The 23,535-nt window shown below is 45.3% G+C and overlaps 1 protein-coding gene across 1 annotated transcript in view; it reads left to right on the forward strand.

The window, feature by feature from the left end:
* The first annotated feature begins 7,819 nt into the window (after positions 1-7,819).
* Positions 7,820-23,535, forward strand: part of MAN1B1 (mannosidase alpha class 1B member 1) — a 31,624-nt gene continuing 15,908 nt past the window's right edge. Inside the window, exons 1-8 of the mRNA XM_034793562.1 lie at positions 7,820-8,046; positions 10,292-10,400; positions 11,170-11,297; positions 12,755-12,915; positions 15,618-15,727; positions 17,894-18,079; positions 21,613-21,761; positions 22,419-22,607. Coding sequence (XP_034649453.1) covers positions 7,918-8,046; positions 10,292-10,400; positions 11,170-11,297; positions 12,755-12,915; positions 15,618-15,727; positions 17,894-18,079; positions 21,613-21,761; positions 22,419-22,607 — 1,161 coding nt within the window. The 5' untranslated portion in view covers positions 7,820-7,917. The remainder of the gene's footprint in view (positions 8,047-10,291; positions 10,401-11,169; positions 11,298-12,754; positions 12,916-15,617; positions 15,728-17,893; positions 18,080-21,612; positions 21,762-22,418; positions 22,608-23,535) is intronic.

The raw sequence follows: 23,535 nt of genomic DNA on the forward strand, positions 1-23,535 counted from the left end.
GACTGCTGTGGATAGTATTATTGACGATCTGTTTTAAAGATATCGGCATAGCGCACTTTCTTCCAAGATTATGACAGAAACCCAGAAATGGAGCACAGTAGATGAAGTTTGACATTATGGGAGATGTATTTTTCAGCAGAACGTTTATTCGTAGTCTCAATTTTTCAGACTTATCAGCTTTAATTTAAAGTAGGATAACAGGCTACGTGGGATGGAGTTAAATTTGGGTCTAAAATAGGTGGTGTGCCTCTTGATAACATACAGCTGAGCTCTAAATTCAGTTTCACAGCTGTTGTTTATATAGAAATTTACACAAGGTGATAAGTGGAATAACACTTTTACTCTAACATCACACATTAGCAATCACTTTTAAAGGGGGCCCTATTTATGGAACAATCTACAGGAAAATCCTAGTGAGTCTTCACAAGTGGCAGATTGGTGATGTCTCTGCTGGTTTGCTGGGCTCTAGTACTTTAATAATCCAAGGAGGATCGTTGTACATCCTCCCATGCCCTCCTCCACCGGTCAGGATGAGTTTCCAAAGCGTTTTTAAACTGCATGACTTGATGATTTATTACCAAAGGAAAATAAACACCTGGAAACTACACCAAATGCTTCAGGACTCTGGGAATTCATTGGTGTTTGTTTCTGTAAAATTTTATAACTACCAGACGAGTTTTTTTTATATTTTTCTTTTTTTAATCCTCAAGCACTAGACAGAGTTAAGGCTTTCAGTTTTATTTGTAAATCTAGTGACAGATGGTCTCCCACCTAAGTACTAACCAGGCCTGAGATGATTTAGCTTCTGAGATCAGACAAGCATTTTCTGGTAATTTAGTGCTATTCTGATAGTGGTGAGAAATGAAGTCCACTTGTAGAACTGATAGGACATGGGCAGCTGCAAACTCCCTCTTTCCCCATTGTGCTTCAGATCTGACCTGGAGGGGGGACCTACCTCTAGGGTGTAGAAGATAGGATGATTTTCTGAGGTTACAACATGGTCTACTGATTATGGTCAATGGTGATGGTAGGCTTTGTCCTGTTGGACTGGACCACTCAGGATAAAATAGTCGTGAAAGAACCAACCCCATTCACATCATCTGCCAAACAGCTGATAGTCAATGTTGGTTTTTGGTCACTGACCTTCAAAGCAGCGAGCTAGATCTGACATCAAGAATCATAACATTCAAAAACCAGTGGGAGAACACTTCAACCTCTCTAACTACTCAGTGACAGACTTGAAGGTGGCAATTTTGCAACAAAAAAACTTCAAAAACAGACTCCAAAGAGAGCCTGCTGAACTTGAATTAATATGCAAATTAGATACAATTAACTTCGGTTTAAACAGAGACTGGGAATGGTTGGGTCATTACACTAATTGAATCTATTTCCCCATGTTAAGTTCTCACACCTTCTATGGGTCATCTCGATTATCACTTCAAAATTTTTTTTCCTCCTGATGATGATAGCTCATCTCAATTGATTGGCCTCTTACAGTTGGCATGACTACTTCCACCTTTTCATGTTCTCTGTATGTATAAATATCTTTCTGTGTGTTCCATTCTATGCATCCGAAGGAGTGGGCTGTAGCCCACGAAAGCTTATGCTCAAATAAATTTGTTAGTCTATATAAACAACAGCTGTGAAACTGAGCATCCAGACACTCCCGGTTGGAAGGCCAAGATAGCAGCGACGGGTACTTTTATGGATGACACTGCCAGGCTTTGCTATTTCTGGTGCAGAAGGTACTCTAGGATGAGAGATATAGGTGCCTGAAGTGGGGGTGTATGATGCTGGTCACACCAGCAGGTAAACCTTTTCCACTTTGCCAGATAAGTGGCCCTAGTGGAGGACTTTCTACTGCCGAGTAAGACCTCCCTTACCTGTTCTGAGCACAGAAGCTCCATGGGGTTCAGCCATGAAGCTTCCAGGCTGTGAGGTGGAGGGACTGGAGGTCGGGTTGATGAAGACAACCGTGGTCCTGAATGATCAGGTCGGGGAGGAGTGGCAACATGATCGGGGCGTCCACCGATAGTTCCAGGTGCGTGATGTACCCATGTTGTCATGGCCACGCTGGTGCCACCAGAATTATCTCCACCCTGTCCCTGCAGACCTTGAGTAGGACCTTGTGCATGAGAGGGATCAGGGGAAAGGCATAGAGCAGGTGGCCTCCCCAGGGTAGCAGGAATGCGTCTATGATTGAGCCTGGGCTGTGCTTCTGGAAAGAGCAGAACGTTGGGGACTTTCTGTTGCCCCGGGTGGCAAACAAATCAACCTGGGGAAACCCCCACCTTTGGAAGATGTGTATGACATCCGGTCGGATGGACCATTCGTGATTGCGGAAGGACCTGCTGAGGTGGTCCGCCAGTGTGTTCTGAACTCCTGGTAGATAGGATGCTTCCAGGTGACTGGAGTGGGCTATGCAGAACTCCCATAGCTGGAGGGCTTCCTGACATAGGGGAGAGGAGCAGGCTCCACCCTGCTTGTTGATGTAAAACATGGCAGTGGTGTTGTCCGTCAGAACTGCCATGCACGGGCCTTGTAGTCAGGCCTGGAAGCTTTGGCATGCTAGTCACACCGCCCTCAGCTCCTTGATATTGATATGGAGTGAGAGCTCGTCCTGAGACCACAGGCTCTGCATCTGGCGGTCTCCCAAATGCGTGCCCCATTCCAGAGCTGACATGTCCGTTACCAGGGACAAGGAGGGCTGGGGGCTGCTAAAGGGGACTCCTTTTCACGCTGTCTGAGGGTCGAGCCTCCATTGGAGGGACTCGAGCACTTGCTCTGACACCATGACCACTGAGTTTAGGCTGTCATGCCCCGGGCGATAGACCGAAGCAAGACACACCTGGAGTGGCCTGAGCCTCAGCCTGGCGTGCCGGATCACTAAGTGCTGGCTGCCATGTAGCCGAGGAGACTCAGGCATCCCCTTGCTGTGGTGGTCGAGTACTACCTGAGGTGTTGAATGATGTCTGTCATGGCTTGGAATCGGGACTCCGGCAAAAGTGCTCTTGCCTGAACTGAGTCCAACACCGCCTTGATGAACTCTGTTCTTTGGGTCAGTGAGAAGGTTTGACTTGTTCTCGTTGAGGAGGAGACCCAGTCTCTTGAAAGTGGATCTGACTAAATGGACTTGAGACTCCACCTGCTCCCTGGAGCGCCCCCTGAGCAGCCAGTTGTCGAGGTAGGGGTATACCTGCACCTGCCTCCTTCGGAGGAAGGCTGCTATGACCAATATGCACTTGGTGAACACTCAGGGGGCTGTGGACAGGTCGAAGGGAAAGACAGTGAACTGATGTGTTTGTGGTTGACCACAAACTGTAGGAATCTTCTGTGTGCAGGCTGAATAGCTATGTGAAAGTATGCGTCTTTCATGTTGAGGGCGGCGTACCAAACTCCCGGATCCAGAGAAGGGGTAATTGTACTGAGGGAGACCATGTGGAACTTCAAATTCACCATGAACTTGAGTCCTCACAGCTCTAGAACGGGTCTGAGACACCCCCCTTGGTTTTGGGGATTAGGAAGTATCGGGAATAGAATCCCTTGCCCCAGAGCTCCTGAGGCACCTCCTCCACTTCTCCTGTGGTGAGGAGTGTCCATGCCTCCTGGATAAGGAGTTGCTCGTGAGAGGGGTCCCTGAAGAGGGATAGGGAAGGGGGGTGGGAGGGAGGGTAGGAGCAGAATTGGAGAGAATATCCCACTTCTACCGTGTGAAGAACCTAGCAGTCTGAAGTTATTTGGGACCAAGCACGGTAGAAGTGGGATAGACGGTTCAAAAAACTTGTGGAAGGATCCGGTGCCGAGACTGGTGCTCCGTCCTCGGGCGGACCTTCAAAAGGCCTGCTTTGAGCCCAACAAAGGTTTGGTCAGGCCCTGTCCCTGCCCAGAAGGATCGGAGGGCATGCCCTTGCCATTCCTGCCCCTACGTCTATAAAAATCCTGCCTCGGCCCAGGAGAATATGATCTCTGTTTTTGTGGTCGGGGCTTGAAATGTTTTTGTTGGGTTGCCACGGTGTGCATACCCAATGACTTCATAGTCGCCCAGGAGTCCTTTAGGCTGTGCAGTCTGGAGCCTGTTTGCTCTGAGAATAACCCTGCGCCTTTGAACGGTAGGTCCTGCAGGGTTTGCTGCACCTCAGGGTAGCCCGGATGCTTGTAGCCACAAGCTCCTCCTCATGGCTATTGCAGAGGAAAGGGTGCGGGCAGCCGAGTCTGCAGAGTCTAGCAAGGCCTGCAAGGAGATCTGCGCCACGGCCTTCCCTTCGTCCATAATTGTCGAGAACTTGGCTCTAGAGTCTGTTGGGATCAGCTCCTTAAACTTTGCCATGGAGGCCCGTGAGTTGAAGTTATATCTGCTGAGGATAGTTTGCTGGTTCACTATCCTCAGCTCCAGGCCCCCCGGAGAGTAGACCTTTCTACCAAAAAGGTCCATCCTTTTCGACTCCTTGGATTTAGAGATTGGCCCCTGCCTCTCCTTCTCATTAACGGCAGCCACTACCAGCGAGCATGGCTGCAGGTGTGAGAACAGGTACTCGTAACCCTTAGAAGGGACGAAATACTTGCGCTCCATGCCTCTAGCGGTAGGCGGGATGGATGCAGGGGTCTGCCATAGAGACTTAATGTTGCTCTGGATCGTTTTTATCAGGAGCAGAGCTACCCTGGATGGGTCTTCTGGTGGGAGGATGTCAACCATCGGGTCCTCAGGTTTGACAACCTCCTCTGCCTGCAACCCGATGTTACAGGCGATCCTCTGCAGAAGGTCCTGGTGGGCCCTCTGGTCAATCAGTGGAGGACCCAAGATAGAAGCCCCTGCCACTGCCTTGTCCGGGGACGAAGATGAGGAGGCCAGAGGTGGCACGGGGTCCTCCTGACCCTCCAGCTCTCTGATCTCCTCCTGGTCAGTGCTGGGAGCCTCTGAGGCAACTGCTGTTGCGGTGATAGTAGCTTGGCCCTGCAGTGTGACTTGCACCAGAGTCGACTCAGCGGCGACCCGGACAGGTGGTGGGGCTTCTGCCAACGTTGTCTCGGATCCCTGAGGCATAGGCCTGTCATTGGAAAAACCTCACTCTCAAACCTTATCTACCACTATATACACCAGGGGTTCTCAAACTGGGGGTCAGGACCCATCAGGGGGTTGTGAGGTTATTGCATGGGGGGTCATGAGCTGTCAGCCTCCACCTCAAACCCCACTTTGCCTCCAGCATTTATAATGGTGTTAAATATATAAAAAAAGTGTTTTTAATTTATAAGGGGGGTTGCATTCAGAGGCTCGCTATGTGAAAGGGGTCACCAGTACAAAAGTTTGAGAATCCCTGATATAAACCAGCTATACAACTAACTAAGAGCTAAACTGCAACTATCAGAAAGTATGCTAAGGGAAGCACTTGCTAGGCGAACGACTGTGGTTCCAACAAAGGAACTGAGGAGGGGACGTGTTGGCAGGGGCATATATCCAGGGGGCTCCACAACCGACCCGATGGGAGCTGCTAAGGGAAAACTTTCTGGCGTCTGTGCATGCAGCATGCACGCACCTAATTGGAATCGATATGAGCAATCACTCAAAAAATATCTTTTACTGGACCAATTTCTGTTGGTGAGAGAGTTAAGCTTTTGAGCTTACACAGAGCTCTTCTTCAGATCTGGGAAACTTAATTAGAGTGTCAGAGCTAAATATGAGGTGGAACAGATTGTTTAGCATAAGTAACATGTTAACATACATTGAAATATGTTAGTTTAGCATTAATGATTTCTTCCACCTTCTATTTAATGGTGACATTCTGACTGTTTCCCAGACTTGAAGAAGATCTCGGTGTTGTAGCTTGAAAATGTGTCGCTCTCACCAACAGAAGTTTGTCCAATAAAAGATATGACCTCATCCACCTTGCCTCTCTTACAGATATTGGGACAGTTTAGCTAGCATATCCCAATTCATGTAATTACATCTTATCCCCCTCCATTTTCCCTGCAGTTTCAATTAACTATGATTCTTCTTCACCATGTCCTGTGCTAAACGCTTACATAGCCTTGTGTGCAACTGTTAAACACAGGGCCAGCGTAAGCAAATTTAAAGTTTCCTACAAACCTATGAGATTGTTCTCCCTAGCTGCATGAGCCACGATTTAGTGAGTGATCTTTGCTGCTCCATATTCCTGCGCAATATCAGCCTTGTGGGAAGGGACTCCAGGGCCGCCCAGAAGGGGGGTCAAGTGGGGCAATTTGCCCCGGGCCCCGCAGGGCCCCCCATAGGAGTTTTTCGGGGCTCCTGGAACGGGGTCCTTCACTCGGTCCGGGGGCCCCAGAAAACTCTTGCGGGGCCCGGGCCCCCGGAGCTTCTTCCGCTCTGGGTCTTCGGGGGCAATTCGGCGGCGGGGGGTCCTTCCGCCCCGGGACCTGCCGCCGAACTGCCCTGAAGACCTGTGGCAGGGGGTCCTTCCGCTCCAGGACCTGACACCGAAGTGCCCCGATGACCTGCGGTGGGGGGTCCTTCTGCTCCGGGACCTGCCGCCGAAGTGCCGGGGGTTCGGCGGCAATTAGGTGGCGGGGGTCCCCCACTGCCGAAGACCCTAGACCCCCTGAATCCTCGGGGTGGCCCTGGGGGACTCTCTAATGTGTTCAGGACTAGTGTGTTTGTGAAGGACATTAGAGAGAGTGGGTGGAAGTTCCCTGCTAAGCAGTGGTGGGAGTGGGGGAAATTTGCAATGTGCGCAAGCCAGGGAGGCCATAAGGGGAGCACCGTACTTCCCCAATGGCCTCAAGAGTTAATGTGCTTTTCAAGAACTAGGTATTCTCATGCCAGAGCTTGAAGACAGGACCGCTCAAGTTGTGCCCTGGGGCGCCATGTTGAGCTGCATTGAGGGTTGCCAACCCTCTAGGATTGTCCTGGAGTCTCCAGGAATTAAAGATTAATCTTTAATTAAAGATTATGTCATGTGATGAAACCTCCAGGAATTCGTCCGAAGTTGGTAACCCTAGCTGCATTAGCTGAACTGGCCTTGGTAAAATGGTTGCTGTGCCTCACCCCCACTGTGGCTGCATTGTGATGACAGGTGAAACGATCCCTATCTGTAGCCAAAGGGTGATCAAATTCTGCACTAAGTGCCCTGCCTGGCTGGTGGATGTAGGGTACCACCTGGCCGGTATTTGACTGGCCTGGCCTTTTTTTTTTTTTATGGCTTTGCCAGAAAAATAATTTAATCTGCTGTTTTTTTTTTAAAGTGGGTCTAAAGATTTGCATTATTATCACAATACACTGGGATATCTAGTGTTCAAAGTGTCTGTGGCCAGCTGCAGTGTTCCCACCTCCGCAGTTTAAGCTATAAGAGATCAAAACTGGGGGCAATCCAGCAGCCGTGTGCCACCGACACACAAGCGCACGGCGCGCGGGTGAGAGAGGGCGTGAGTCGTGCGAGAATGAGGAGGCGTGCGACATTACCCATCTCTTATCTATATGCGTTATCTCTCTGGATACTCTAAGTGGCTGTTGAAGGGGGGTTGCGGAGTGGCCTTGTGGTTGGGATTGTGGTAGGCTTGCTTTCGGGGGAGGGTGCCAGCTTTGTTTGTTGTTTTGCATTTCAAAGGTGATAACCCTAGGTGGAGGTCTGGGGGGGGGATGTTCCACAGTGAGGTTTGCTCCCCCTTGCAGGGGCGCAATGAGGGATGATGGGGGGAAGGGCAGCTCTGGTGCCCCCATGGTCACCCAGTAGCCAAGGCCCTGCGTTGCTAAGGCATGCAAGGGGGAGGCTGTTGCTATGGGCGCCATAGAGTCCCGCTAGGGCGTGAGGCTAGAGAGGCACCCGGAAGCGGGCTTGTCTGGCGCGGCTGGGAGGCTGCGGAGCAGGATAATGGCGGTTGGGGCGGACGGCGGCTGGCGGTTGGGAGCGGTGCGCGCGCCGGGCTCTGCGTCCTGAAACCGCCGCTATGTACTCGGCGTCGCCGCCGCCGCCGCCGCGACGGGACTTCATCTCGGTGACGCTGAGCCCCGCGGAGGCGGCGGGGGCAGGCGGCTACAACAACAGCAAGGCCTGGAGGAGGCGCTCCTGCTGGAGGGTGAGGGGCTCGGGGGGGGCAGCTTCCTGCTGGAAGGGGAGGGGTCCAGGTGACGTGGCCGCCCCGCCCCCTCCCTGCTGGAGGGGGGGGTCCTGCCCCTCCTCTGGGTGCGGGGAGACCCTGCTCCCTGCTGGAGGTTGAGGGGAACCTAGTAGCCCCGGCCCGCGCTGGGGGGGGGGGGTTGGGGGGGGGGGGGGGGGGAATCCCAGGTTGGGGGGGCGGGTTCCCCTGCAATCAAGGGAAGAGGGAAAATCCCCCCACTGTTTGAAAGGCATGTGGGGGGGGGGTGGCAGAACCCCCATTGGAGCGGGCGCGGTGCTCCCCACTTGATGTGGAGGAGGGTCGGGGTATCTCCGACACTTAAGCAGGGGTGCGGAGGACAGGCAGTATCGGTGAGGGAGTGCCCAGTCCCCCCACTGAAAGGGCACCCTAGATGGTGAGGAAGAGGGCATAAGGCTCCCCTGCCTAGGGAAGGTGGGTGACAGGGCAGCAGCTCTCTTCTCCCAGTCTAAAGAAAGGAGGTAGGATATGCCTAGAGGGGCACTGGACGCCCACCCCACCCCTTTTATCCTACCCATCTCAAGGAAAAGAGGTAGGATGCTGGTGAACATGCTCGTGGGGAGGGTCTGGGGCTACACCTTTTCGTCTCTCTCTTGAGACAGGAGAGAAGTGAGGTGAAAGCATTAGGAACTTTCATTCCCTTCCCACCCTGGTGAGCCGCTGCACTTGTACTTGCTCTGGGGAACCAAGTTTGGGATAAGGATACAGGTAGCCCAAGAAGTGGTTGTGATAAAAGGTGACATAGGAGATTGAGCAATATAAACGTCTCACCCTTTGTGTTGGGGAGGGATGTACAAGATCAGTGTACAGCAGTGGTCCCCAAACTTTTTACCTCAACCCCCCTTACCCTGTTCGCGCTCTCCCCTTTGCCCCGCCCCCACCGTAGCTGGGAGCATGGAACGCAAGCAGGAGTAAAGGGGGCTGGAGCCGGCAGCCGGGGCCCCGGGTGTAGAGCCAGGAGCAGAGCTGGATAGCTCTCCCTCTCTGTCCCCCTGTGGGGGCAGGCCTGGGCCCTAGCTGCACCCCCTGAATGTTCCTCTGTGCCCCCCAGTTTGGGACCTCTGCTGTACAATGATCAGTTTAGGGAATAACCGGAAACGTATGTCTATGCTGGTTGAAATGTTTGTGGCCTGTGGTTGCTTGCAACAGTGTGGAAGCAGTTGGTGTCTCAACCCTGGTAGGAGTGGAGTGCAAGGTTTGTGGAAGTACCGTGGGGCAGAAGAGCTTCTGGGAAACTGAGGGATGTGCCCAAATGCTGCTTTGCCCAGTGAGGGAAGGGTTTCCCGGTGCAAAAAGTTAGCAGCAAGCTGTTACTCTGGTTTAACCCCCCCCCCCCCGCCCCCGAGTGAAATGTATATTTTAGTGCCCCCGCACCATACATACCAAGACCCAAAATGTTATCACTAAATGCAGTTTACTGAACATCTGTAATGGTTTTTACTGTATTCTGGCTTCTGATTTCGTAGGATTGTACTTAATTGTGAACAGTCTCTTGTGTTTTATTTTCTTGTTAATTATGCTGTTGGTTTACTGCACTTTCCCAAAGCTGAATGTGGGTGGTTGTCTTTTTTTGGTGGCAGTCTCTCGTTTACATAACAGTTTCACAAAGAGTGATTGTCCGAGGTGGGGTGTCTTGCTTTTCCTATCCAGCTTGAAATGCTTATTTTATTTTTAAGCTTCCTCCTTTGATGCACTAATGTCATTTTTTCATTCTCCCTCCTCCCCACACCTATTTTGCTTCTGCTTTGTATGTCCCTTGTGTATACCATGTTGGCCAGAAGGGAGGAGCCTCTTGGCTCTTTTCCAGAACCAAGTCTGGGCAGATGCATAGATCAGCCAGTGAAAGGTTGCTGTAAAAATCTGTGTACTGCAGCTGATGATCTGTCTGGGAGATTTATCACAAAGCCATTTCTCAAGTCTCCACAGACTCCGGCAGTGAGTGGCCCTGATCTTGTTCTCAAACCTAGCCTACCATATGCTAGCATGCTGTGTTGCTACTTTCCATATCATGACAAAGTAACTGATCTATTTTCAAAATAGGAAACAGTGTAAAACCTACACATAATCAATTTCATATTTTTTACTCTGAAAGAACTTTCATGTGTTCCTTTGTTTGACAGCAACGGGCTGGCTTTCTACTTGTCATGCTAAAGAGTTTTCCTCTTATTTATTTTCTTTCTCAAAGAAATGGAAGCAGCTTTCTCGACTACAGCGGAGTGTAATTCTCTTCCTGTTTGCCTTCTTGGCAGTCTGTGGCGTCATTTCATACACAAACATGGGGGAACAGTGGAAAAGTACGTCTTTCATACAGTTCAAGGTTGCCCTAATGTCATAAATGGTTAAAAGATTGCTTGTTCTTAGTTTTTGTAATTACATTTTTACAAGGTGTGCTCAACGTCTGCCAGAAAAAAATATTTTATTCAGAAGTTTAGTTAATGTGACATACGTTTTATTGCAAATGTTCAGGTAGAAATTACCCTAGCCATCCCTTTTTTAAAAATTTGAATAACAGTTGGTTCATTTTGGTTCTTTATCCTGAATATCTGAAGTGACATTTTGTTTTGGCTAATAATGAGTTTAGAGGGTGCAAACATCCTTAGTACTTAGTTTAAAAAATAAATAAAATAACAGCCCAAACCTAAAGACTTAGGCGGTAAGATAAACAATTCTCTCTCCATTGTGATTATGCAGAAGGCTTGAACTCTTTAAGCACTTTTGGGAAACAGGTCCAAGTTTACCTTCAACACTGTCTTCTTACAGCATTGAAAAGTTTTTGTTTGTTTGTTTTATTTATTTTTTTAAATCACCAAAAAAAACCGCAATCTATTATTATGGAGGCTTGTAATTTAACACTTTCAGTTAGACATGTAAGATCTGTTGGCCTCTGTAGCTTTTTTTTTTTTTTTTTTGGCAAAAGTATCACTTGCATATAACATACAGGTGACTACCATAGGGCTTGTCTACATTTGGTGTGGGGAGAGTTATTTTTCCAGCTAGCGTCGAAACTCTTAATTCCTTATGCAAGGTACTTTGATGTGTAGTGAATGTATTTTATACATATAGGTCTAACGAACAAATCATCAGAAGATCAGAAGACAGAACTAGAGATCCCTGGATTGAAACCAGCAAATCCAGCTGTTTTACCAGCACCGCAGAAAGCAGATGCCAACTACCCAGAGCTTTCACCTCAGGTATTGCAAGGAAAAATGTTCCTCTTAACCCTACCTAATAGGGTTTGTGAAAGCTGCAAATAGCATTTAATTCCAACAGTCGTAATGGAAAAAGAAATGAAGGCCTGTTATAAGAATTAATTTCCTATGTGTAGAGAACTCAACTCTCAAGAAAGGTTTTGGTTCCGGTGAGGGGTGAAAACATTGTCTACTTTCTGGCTTTTGTTTGTATCCATAGACTTAAAGAGGAGAGAATTGCTCTGATTTCTGAGAATTCTCTTCTTAGCTCAGTCTGAAGGAGCTAGTCAGCTGTCTAATAGGAGCACTAATATATAATGAAAGCATTTGGGAGGTGGGGGTAAGGTATTTCTGGAATTCTCAGTAGATATCATGTGGGCTTTGTTTAATAGTGAACTTGTGTTCAGTATGTTTCCTAAACCACTGGTGTGCTTGTGACTGCTGATACTTCAGGCTTTTGTGACCTGGTATTCTAGGCTCCATCTTACTATCTTGACGAATCTGCTTGTGCTTGGTCTAGGCCCAGGCATACCACCATTGCCTGCCTCCCGTTCAGCAATATGTGCTCTAACCTGCTATGGAGTACTCCAAACCTCAGTCCTGGAAATGTGCGCAGCCCAGGCTCTGTGGCTGGCTAGAGTGTGTACAGTTGAATATGAGGTAGGGGATAGTCGGCATCTCTGGTAAACTGCAACAGCTTCCCAGAATAGGTGGAAATAATAATAAATCTAGTAGCTCTCTATGTCTGAGATACTCTGAAGGTGTGTGAAAGTTATTTATTTTATGGATACACTTCTAACAGATCATACAAACTGTCTGGTTTCCAAGAAATTCATTGGGAGAGTAATAGGAAAAAGGAACTCTGTTTAAAGTGTGTGTGTGTGTGCGTGTGTCTCTACACACACTCTCCTGTTCACACAATTAGTTCAGGGAATTTAGGATTCTTTGTTTTAAATGAAAATGATCTCTCATGTGGTGCTTTCTTCTAATTTGTATAATGTACATCTACTAGGAAAAATAATTCCTGGTATTGGATCACTTCTGTATTGCGTAAGCTCTTAGTAACGCATCTCTTTGTTATAACTAGTGTCAATTGTTGCACCTTGTTATATATATGTTTATGACAGGTTCACATTTTTGACCGTGCTGTGTGTTCTAGATATACCTGGTAATGATACAGGTAGCCTAATATTCTCACTGGAAACTGTTACCCAAGGAGCTATGTACAATTTTACCAGAGATAAAAAAATTCAAACATGATTTCCCTCCTCCTCGGCCTGTCTGGTTGAGATGAAAGGTTGCATGCTGTGACCTGTAGTCCCCTGCACTACATCTCTGTATTAAAAATGAGGGTATTCTCAGGTTGCATTGTACAACTCTGGGATGCTTTTGGACTGGGTATTGGCCACCCATGCAGTAGATCATATGCATCTTGGTTTACTTTTGCCTTTCTTTCTTAGAAACATTCAAAGCCTCCTCACGTCCGACGTGGTCCTCCTAATCTGCAGATCAGACCGCCACGGAGAGATGCAAGGGTAAAGGCCCAAGATGTTGCTGGCAAGACTGAGGAAGAACCTGGCCAGGCTGATAAAGAAGAGAAAACAGAAAAGTCCATTATTAGGTAGGTAGAAATATTTCCAAGAATTTACAATTTGCTGGAGCAATCTTCTAGTTTTGTTTTTATTCTCTCAGATTCTATTGGTAAAAAGATGAATGTACAAATTTGTGAGGGCTTTTCATTGTCTGCCTAGAATGTTGTTTTACTTATATGCTTCTTTGGCCTTGCATAACAGCAGAGTGTTGATTTTTGCTAGTGGGCTGTAGTCCACGAAAGCTTATGCTCTAATAAATTTGTTAGTCTCTAAGGGCTTGTCTATACTTACCGCGCTGGTTCGGCGGCAGGCAATCGAACTTCTGGGTTCGATTTATCGCGTCTAGTCTGGACGCGATAAATCGAACTCAGAAGTGCTCCCCGTCGACTCCGGTAATCCTGCTCGCCGCGAGGAGTACGCGGAGTCGACGGGGGAGCCTGCCTGCCGGGTCTGGACGGGGGTAAGTTCGAACTAAGGTATGTCGACTTCAGCTACGTTATTCACGTAGCTGAAGTTGCGTACCTTAGTTCGATTTGGGGGTTTAGTGTAGACCAAGCCTAAGATGCCACAAGTACTCCTGTTCTTCTGATTTTTGCTAGGTTGGTTTGCTTGGTTAGCTGAGTTTTTGGTGCCCGAAGGTGCCACTCAGGGTTTGAGGCCCCATTAGACTAAGCACTGTACCAGTGCACAGGTAGACACAGCCCCTTCCCTGAAGAATTTGTCTGTAGGAATATTTCACTCTATCAATTTGTTTTGTGTTAGATGTTAATACAATAGCATAATCATCATTATCTTAGTCCTGATGTACATTTGCAAATTGTATCGGCATAACTGTCTGTCGGGGTGTGTGTGTAGGTTTTTGGGTTTTTTAAGCAGTGTAATTATGCATACTAACCTGTAGTATGGATTAATTATACAAATATAAAGGTGCCTTATATTTGGAATAGCTATACTGGTATAAAGCACCTTTATACTGATATAACTGCATCCAGGCTAAGGAGCTTGTACTGCTTTAACCATATTAACCAATCTTGTGAAAGCATTACAACTTTCTGGTGTATTAGTCATGGTGTTCACTTAATTTGGGAATAAGCAATAGCATTTAACTTCATTGTTCAATATAGAAAGAATAGTAAAAGTTGACCACAGATACCTATGGTATGTTTACACTAGATATAATTTCCTAAAATTTTTCTCACCCTTGCTGCCACTGGTGCAGCTCAGTTAGTAGTAGCAGTGGCACCTTGTCTGCAGTAGTGTTCTAGCCATCATAGCATCTAAACCCTCTCACAGCGATTGTAGAATCTTATCTACCCAAGCGCTCCCAGCATTGCTACCACTGACTGGAGCGGTACTATTGGCAGCAATGATGGTAAATCTAGGAAAACTACTTCAGTGTAGGTCTGTAGTATGCTAGTAACAATGTCAATATTAATGCAGTAGTAGTAATTGGATCTATAAGGTCTATCTTTTTTTAACATACAAGCTTTGTGAGTCCTATAAACCATGCTTCTCTGTGGGTAGCTAAAGTTCATATTGAAATTTTTGAGTTAATGTACAGATACATAAAAGGACGTTGTCAAAACTGTTAACTCTCAACCTGAACCTTTTCTTGACTTTGGTACTATTTATAAGGTTTTACCTTCAGAAGTATGTCTATATAATTCTTTTCCAAACTGACTTATGATGCCACTTTGGTGAGAAAAGCATGTAACAAAACAAGCATTTTACATTGCTGCTATCCTGTGTTCACAGTTGAATTCTTAATTCTCATTTGCATGATACTATTTTAATCAAGTGCGAGTGATTCATGTAATAATTTCAAACCTGGAAGACAACACCTGTAATATTTCAAATGCAATGCTCTTTCACACATTTTGAGTTTGTATATTTCTGATTCCTTTAAGAAATTCCATTACAGCAGCAATGGTTTCATGGAATCCTAAAAGCCTTCATGTTTCTTAATTCAGTTCAATAAAAGATTCATTACCATTTGCCTGGAAGAAATCACTGACTTCAAATAAAGATTAATGAGCCAATAAGTGATCTTTTCCTATCTTGTGCCATGATCAAAATGTCATTTAGTTCCCTAAAAAACAACGAGGAGTCTGGTGGCACCTTAAATACTAACAGATTTATTTGGGCATAAGCTTTCGTGGGTTTAAAAAAAACCAACCCACTTCTTCAGATGCATGGAGTGAAAATTACAGATGCAGGCATAAATATACTGACACATGAAGAGAAGGGAGTTACCTTACAAGTGGAGAACCAATGTTAACAAGGCCAATTCAGTCAGGGTGGATGTGGTCCACTCGCAATAATTGATGAGGAGGTGTCAAGTGGACCACGTCCACCCTGACTGAATTGACCTTGTTAACATTGGTTCTCCACTTGTAAGGTAACTCCCTTCTCTTCATGTGTCAGTATATTTATGCCTGCATCTGTAATTTTCACTCCATGCATCTGAAGAAGTGGGTTGGTTTTTTTTTTAACCCACGAAAGCTTATGTCCAAATACATCTGTTAGTATTTAAGGTGCCACGGGACTCCTCGTTATTCTTGTGGCTACAGACTAACATGGCTACCCCTCTGATATTTAGTTTCCTCTTTGTCAGGCTGTTGTGAAAATATGAAATGAACAATGTTTGACAGTAGAGATAAGGATAATTCATTTTAACTCTTGTCTCTATTTTAATCAAGTTAAATATTATTGAAATACCTTGTACTTGCAGTTGGAGAGGAGCAGTGATAGAACCTGACCAAAGCACTGAATCTCCTTCCAGTAAAATAAAAGAACCAGAAAAACCATCATCTGTGGAAGTGGAAGATCAGAAAGAGCCAGGTAATAGGCTAGAGACCAACACCTTTCTCATTATTGACCATGAGATTTAGATGTTTATATCTCCCTGTTCACATTCACAGTCAAAGTTATGCCATCCCTTTAATTAAATCTGCTATTTTTAGCTAAAATAGAGTTGCTTCCTGTGGGAAAGGGGAAGAACTGATTGAAAAGAGATTATGCATTGTTCATCTAGAACATCTAAGTCCTGCAGCATACTCGATCTGCTGTGACAACCTACAGGTGCATGTTTTTTCAAGGTTTCTGGTGATTCACAAATAATACTGAGAACTGAGAATATGAAAATACTGATGCACGAATATTGCATCCGCTGTACTAGTTGTTACCATGGCACAGCATACATGGCTGTGATTGCCAGATCATGTCTCGACAGACTGCGTGCTACAGTTGCTGCCACTGTGCAGCTCACCCCTGCCTGCTTGCCACTCCCAAACGAAGTGTGTGGTTTTGTTTCTGATATATATTGGGTGCATGCATCTGTACCCTAACCTTGTCCTGGATACTGCGTGCAAACATTGGGAATGAAATGAAAGATTCAGAAACAAACCACAATAAACCATAAGCCCCAGAGTGATTTATTAAATTGAGTATAATTTAAACTATACTTATCCTTAATGAAAGTGCTGTCTTTATTTCTGCAGCAGCAATGCCTCCTGTGTAAGTGGACAGCAGTGGAAACAGGATGGCCCTACACCAGGGAATGTTTTTGAGAGGCTCCTGGTTATTGGCTTCTCCTTTGCCTTGCCAGGAGATGACATCGTTGTGTTGGGGAGCACTATAGGCACCTGCCCTCAACCACCTTCCCTGCTCTGCAAAATGTACATTCCCCTCGCTTGGTGAAGCACTTGGTCCCTCCCATTTAAATATATCTTGCTACCATTTTTTCCTCTTTTCCCAGTATGTGCATGCCTTCATGCACAACCTTCCTCCCCTTATTTAAAGTGGCCTCTTGCCTTTTTCTCCCTCCCTGAAATTGAGAAATAGGGGTGTCACTGAAAATAGGCAGCATGGCCTGATTTTTCTCTCTGCTCCACCTCCCAAAAGGGAGAAGTGCCCTCCTGTTGGGAAAAATAGCTGTTTAGAAAGATGGCTCGAAAAGGACAACTTACTTTCTCAACAGTGGTTTGCTGGTCTCTTGGAGACTGGTCGGGGGGGAAAGGAAGTGACTTCCTCCATTTAATTCATCACACGCTGCTTTTGAGGATTACCAGGAATAGACAGCTGCAGCAGCTCTCTCTTCATTTGCTCTCCCCAGTGCAGCAAAGAATCTGGGAATCTGCTCTCTGATGAGCTAGTCAGAGGGAGTTCTTGTTTATTGCAAAACCTGGGCGTTACCTGTAATAGCATGCAGTGCATTGGCATCCTGATGTCTAAGTGCCCTTAATATAGGTGGGATTAATAGCAACACCTATTATGAAGGTTGCCAGACATTCCCATAATCAGACCCGTTCTTCAGTTGCTCATAACTTTTTGTTAGACTTTAACCACTTGGGCTGAAATTTTTCATGCTGGGTGTCTGCCTCAGGCTGAATTGTTTTTGGAAAATTTCAACCAAAACTGTTGAGCTGTTTTCGAGATCAAGGCTAGGGAAAATAAATTGTTTTGCTGAAATTCTGATGGTCTTTTCTTTGAAAAGCTCTAGCACCCCCATGGTCTGGAGCAGGGACTTTAAATTGGGCAGTAGAGGAATGAGATAGGGTTCTTGTGGTAAAAATATATGATCATGTAATTAAAACTGTATCATAAAACATACTCACAAGGGGACTGAATTAAGTTTGTACAGGCAACCTTAATTCTGGGATATCTTAAGTTAAAAATGCTTGACTTGGCAACCTTAATAATGTTCTTTTAACATTAACATAGTTTTTTGTGTGTATTTCTCTAAATATTATTTTTGGAGTTCTGTGTTAATGAGATTTCCATTGCTGACTCACTAAATCATTGGTTAAAAATATTGACCGCTTACTGCGTGTTGGAAAGACCCTATTACAAAGGAATAACTTCAGGTAACTGAAGCCAGTGTAATGTAATCTTTAGTTGCAGAGATGAGGGCTCTTGATTTTGGGTAGAGTTTGTGGAGAAGAGTCTCATGTGGCTGCATAACTCTGAGCTTCAGCATTCTTCAGCAAGGTTGATTTCCATTCACAGTGCCCATAAATGAACGTCAGATGGCTGTGATAGAAGCATTCCGCCATGCATGGAAAGGTTATAAAGAGTTTGCCTGGGGACATGATGAACTGAAGCCTTTGTCCAAATCCTACAGCGAGTGGTTTGGACTCGGTCTTACGTTAATTGATGCATTGGATACCATGTGGATTTTGGGCTTAAAAGAAGGTAATTTTCTTTCCTCTTCCTATGTTTTTCCCACCTCGGTACTTTTCTGGTTCCAACAGTTGCCATTAAGGCCAACTGATCATTTTATGCTTGGTGGCTGAGAGGCAAAATATTTTATTCCAGTAGCTTTTGGGGATTCTCAGTATCGATTGAACTAATATGTTCAGAGCTCCTTAACATAGGCAATTCATTACACTTTGGCTGAGCAAATTTCATTTTGTCCATGGGGAAAATCCAAACATTTACTATTAAGGGGGACACTTCTTTGTTTTTAAGGTGTTTCTTCCAACTGCATCCGATATGTAAAAGCATTTGTGGAATAATTTTGCTGGCTATATCTATTGATGAATTGGCATTCCTGCTATAAATTGGGGACTGGATTATTAGGTCTGCCTGTGGTTGTTTCCATACTAAAACAACCAGTGCCCCATGGTGGTGCTATGGTTACTAAGATACTGGAGGTCAAGTATCAGGGGGTAGCCATGCTAGTCTGTATCTACAGAAACAATAAGGAGTCTGGTGGCACCAAACACTAACCGATTTATTTGGGCATAAGCTTTCGTGGGTAAAAACCTCACTTCTTCAGATGCATAGAGTGGAAGTTACAGATGCAGTCAGACTCCTTGTTGTTTTTGTAAGATACTGGAGGGGCCTTTCTAAGTCCCAGTCTTGCAAAGTCAGTCTGGGATCTTTTAGCTTGTGTATAATCACTGTTAATAAAGATATTCTACATATGGAACTTAGTCAACAATTCTGTATGTAAACCAGAAAATAATTCAGTGTTCTGTTGGATCTGCAATGCTTAAAGGAATAAAGCTAATAACTTTTGTTTTTACTATAAGTATATAAGAGACAGAATCCACACAGATCTGTTGATTAAGGCAGTGGTTTTCAAACTGTGGGTCACAATCCAGTACTGGGTCCTGGTGTCTCCGGTCAGCACCACCAACCAGGCAATTAAAAGTTCCGTCGACGGTGCTGCCTGGCTAAGGCAGGCTAGTCCCTACCTGTTCTGACACCGCACTGTGCCCCGGAAGCAGCCAGCAGCAGGTCCAGCTCCTAGGCAGCGGGGCCACGGGGCTCCGCGCGCTGCCCCTGCCCCAAGCACCGGTTCCGCACTCCCAATGGGAGCTGCACGAGCCGCTTGCGCATCTCCGCCTAGGAGCCGGACCTGTTGCTGTCCGCTTCCAGGGCACAGCGCAGTCCGCGGTGCCAGGAGAGGCAGGAAGCCTGCCTTAGCACCTGTGCTGCCCCGCTGACCGGGAACCGCCTGAGGTAACCCTGTGCCCCAATCCCCTGCCCAAGCCCTGAGCCCCCCAAACCTGGAGCCCCTTCCTGTACCCCAAACCCCTCATCCCTGGCCCCACCCCAGAGCCTACACCCCCAGCCCAGCCCTGACCCCTTCCCACACTCCTGCCCCAGCCCAGAGCCCCCTCCCACACCCTGAACCCCTCATTCCCAGCCCTGAGCCCCTCTCACACCCCAAACCCCTCATCCCCAGCTCCATTAGGTCATGGGCATCAACAATTTTCTTCAACTGGGTCACCGGAAAAAAAGTTTGAAAACCACTGGATTAAGGCAGTGCTATTTTTATTCACTTTTCTGACTTTAACCACACTTTAACACTGGTAAGCAAGCCACATTTTTACTTGCTTAATTACGTATTGTCTAGCAAAATTCTCTCCTAAATTTAATAGGATACAGTACTCATCACTTCCTGTCCCAAACTGTTGTATACTCTCTGTTCAGTGTATGGCAGGTATCCTAATTCACTGCAGAAGTGGCTGTGTTTTGTACTGGGTTTTAAAACCTCAGTTTCATTTTTTGTTTTGTTTTTAAGCTACTGCCTTACATGACTACAGAAAAAAAAATCACTTAATCGGGACATGTAAGTTAAACAAGGAAACTACAAAGCAGTATTTACAAATACCTGAAAATGTCTCCATTGATGTGCTTTGAACAGCTATGGCATCTGTGGAGACAGCCACCTTTATAATAATTCCACAACAAACACAGTTTGACATGTATCAATACTGGAAGATCAGATCTGGCGCTAACGGCATAAGAAACTGCAGGAATCTTCCACAGCTCTATATTTTCTTTACTTGTTTGATTTAATACGTACAGTTTAAAATCAAACACAAAACCGACTGTGGAAAATCTCTTGTCTCTCTCACTGCATGTCTGAGCTCTCTTGATGTTTCATCAGGTTGACAGTGTGACTGCGTTCTTATAAAATATTTAAATATGAACTGCAGAGTGCTTTTAAAATAAATTATTAGTGATTTAGACATGTTTAAAATGGACATCTGATTGGAAACTTTTATATTCTATCGCAGTTCTCCTTTAAGTGATTGCTTCATAGTCTGTAAAGCTCTTTGGGATTCTTCAGGATAAAAAAAGCTCTAAATGAAAGTTGTGTTAAAGTGTGAAAATCTTTCTCTCACGAGTCTGAATATAAAAACTGCTTCTGTAAGAAAATTCTGGATTTCTCTATTGCTAGTCAGTGATAAGTCTGACAGCACAATTTACTGAAGTGGAATGTAGAAAACCTATTTTGTCATCCTTATTTAAGGCCTGTGTAAAAGAATGTATTTGTAAACAGTGATTTTCTCACAAGGGAGACAGATCTGTGGTAGGTAGATCTTGGTGAGCTATCCTAGTGATAGTTTAACATCCAGAAGTCTCAGTGGAAGGGCATTAGTTTCTAACCTTTGCATTCTGTGTCCAAATAGATAATTGCATAGATAATTGGCAACATTTTAAAGAAGCAACTTTGTTTTCCCCAGTACAGGTTTCTGGTAGTCATAGATGCCTGGTGTCCTGAATACTTAGAGATCTTGTGGTTAAAACATTAGCATGGGACTCAACAGACGTCTGTTCAATTCCCAGCTCTGCCACAAACTTCCTGCTTGACCTTGGGCATGTCACTTAATCCCTCATTATCTCAGCACCTAATCTAAAAAATGGGGAATCATATTTCCTACCCCATAAGGCTGTTGTGAGGATAGTCATTAATTATGGTGAAGTAATGCAAGGCCATATATATACATAGATAGTATGTTGGGAAGCTGACAGGCAGTAGCTTTGATTTAAGTAGCCTTAAAAAAAGTCTTATGGTGAAAGTGTGACTGATTGTCATGACCAGTAAAATAGGTGGTAATAGACTGCAGGCTTATATTGAGAGAGGTGGGTTATTGGGATACCAGGATAATTCCTGTTTGCATTATTTTAATAAAGAAGGAATGTGCTTTTACAAGACCTGCTAAACATGTAATTTCTCTGCCAAGTACTTGTCTCCTTGCATATCCCCACATTGTTGTATTGCATAGGAATTAAACTGATGCCAGGTTTGTGTTCTTCAGTGTATTTGTAATCTCTTCAGCTTGCCCCTTAAAAATACAGGTTCCTTTTGATAGACTGAATAAGAATCAAGGCAGTATAGCTCACTAACTCTTAATCTGGTCATTTGAGTGTGCTGTTATAACTACAGTGTGTGTCCTCCAAAAGTTGTTCCCTTTTGTGCCTTGCAGAGTTTGAAGAAGCAAAGAAATGGGTGGCAACTGACTTACTGCTTGATAAGAATGTGGATGTGAACCTCTTTGAGAGCACCATTCGTATTCTGGGGGGGTTGCTGAGCGCCTACCACTTATCTGGAGATAGCCTCTTCCTGGAAAAAGCTGTAAGTGATTGAGTCTCGCAGTCCCAGGTAGAATGTGTGTCTTGCGTTGGGTAAAGTGGCAGAAAGGTTCATCAGAAAGTAAACTCTGCCACGCTTTTCCTCTGTATTTCACCATTACTGCCCTAGAGGCTTCTTGAATGTTTTCTTCATCTTTGCCTTCCTGGTGTCATCAGAGCTCTAATTACCTTAGGGTTCCGTTTTAATTAGAATTTCCCTTAATTCCTAATGTAAAGACTAAGATGATACATTTAAGGATCTTTATTACCTTTTTACCCAGTTAATTTTTTTGTATGGGAAGAAAGTCCTAGTCAATGAATGGAGCGGTTACACGCAGGTTCCCTGTCTTGGGAAATACAGTGGTATTCTCCTTCCCCTCCCAAGTGCCGGGAGAAAGGCCCTGTGCTTGCATTAAGGATTATCCGTAATCTCAGATTGAAAATGTGTTACGTGGGATGTGCAGTATGAACTGTAGTGTACAGCAACGGGAACCAGGTAGAAGCTATATGCCAATTACAGTGAAGTAGTGATTCTTCTTAATATTTGCCTTTGTTCCTCGTAGATGGGCTAAAACTAAGCTGCAGTTCTTTCCTGCTTTTTGTTTGATTGCTGAGAGAAATAATAAAGAATTTTTGTTCCATGCTTTTGGGTTCTCTTTAGAAAGACATTGGGAGCAGGCTTATGCCAGCATTCAACACACCATCCAAGATACCATACTCAGATGTAAACATTGGCCGAGGCACTGCCCACCCGCCTCGTTGGACGTCTGACAGCACCGTGGCAGAGGTGACCAGTATTCAACTGGAGTTTAGGGAGCTCTCTCGTCTCACTGGAGATGAGAAATTCCAGGTATGGGAGAATCAGTTGTCATCTTCTCTTCCTCTCTCCACCACTACCCGTCAGCCTCCACCCTATTATTGGTGAGGCTCACTTAGATTGCCTGTACTCTTTTCTCCTTCCATTCTTCTAACAGAGATCAAAAATGTTTCTCACTGTGGCAGCTGGAGCAGATTTCATTGGTTGATGAAAGTAAATGCCATTGCATTGCTGATCCACCTCCTAACAAACACCATCTCTAAAACATCTTATCTGGAGCAATTTTATGCCTAATCACACCATACACATCACTATTTCTGAGTAGTCACTCCACCTTTCAGTTTGCTGGTGAATTCCTGGTTCTTATAATCTCACAGCTAGAGAGTTAAATGACATATCCAAAGGGAAGCAGCTGGCGGGCCGGGGGTGGGGAAGAGTCCATTACTTTTCCAGTTATGTTTTTTTAAAGTAAATACCACAAAGCTCGTAGTAGAGGTGAATAATTGCTCCTTTCATCAGAAGGCACTTACAAGAAAAATCTTTGTTTTTGATATGCTTGTGGTATCTTTTGTATTGTCTGAGACTAGATTACCTATAACTGGCTTTTCGAAACACCAGGCTATAGATAAACTATATAGAGCTGTCTTCTTAGTATTTAAATTCATAGGAGGTGCTTAGATATCCCTACATTAATGCTAGTGTTGAAAGCAACTAAACTCCCTTCGTAAGCGGCAGGGTGCTTATCAGCTGACTCAAATTCCAGTTATGGGCATGGTGTGAAGGTTGTATCTGGGAGAAAATAAGCCAAAGTACTAACGATTTCAAAGGCAGTGGGAGGTGTGTTCTTTTTGTTTTGGAGGTGATTTTTGTATAGTGCCCCAAATCAACTTACACATAAGGCCCTACTTCATTCTCAATATTGCGGATCCCCCAAAAGTAGGCTTCCACTGCAATTTTGATT

Source organism: Trachemys scripta, chromosome 17, assembly GCF_013100865.1.
Source record: "Trachemys scripta elegans isolate TJP31775 chromosome 17, CAS_Tse_1.0, whole genome shotgun sequence".
Taxonomy (NCBI): Eukaryota; Metazoa; Chordata; order Testudines; family Emydidae; genus Trachemys; species Trachemys scripta.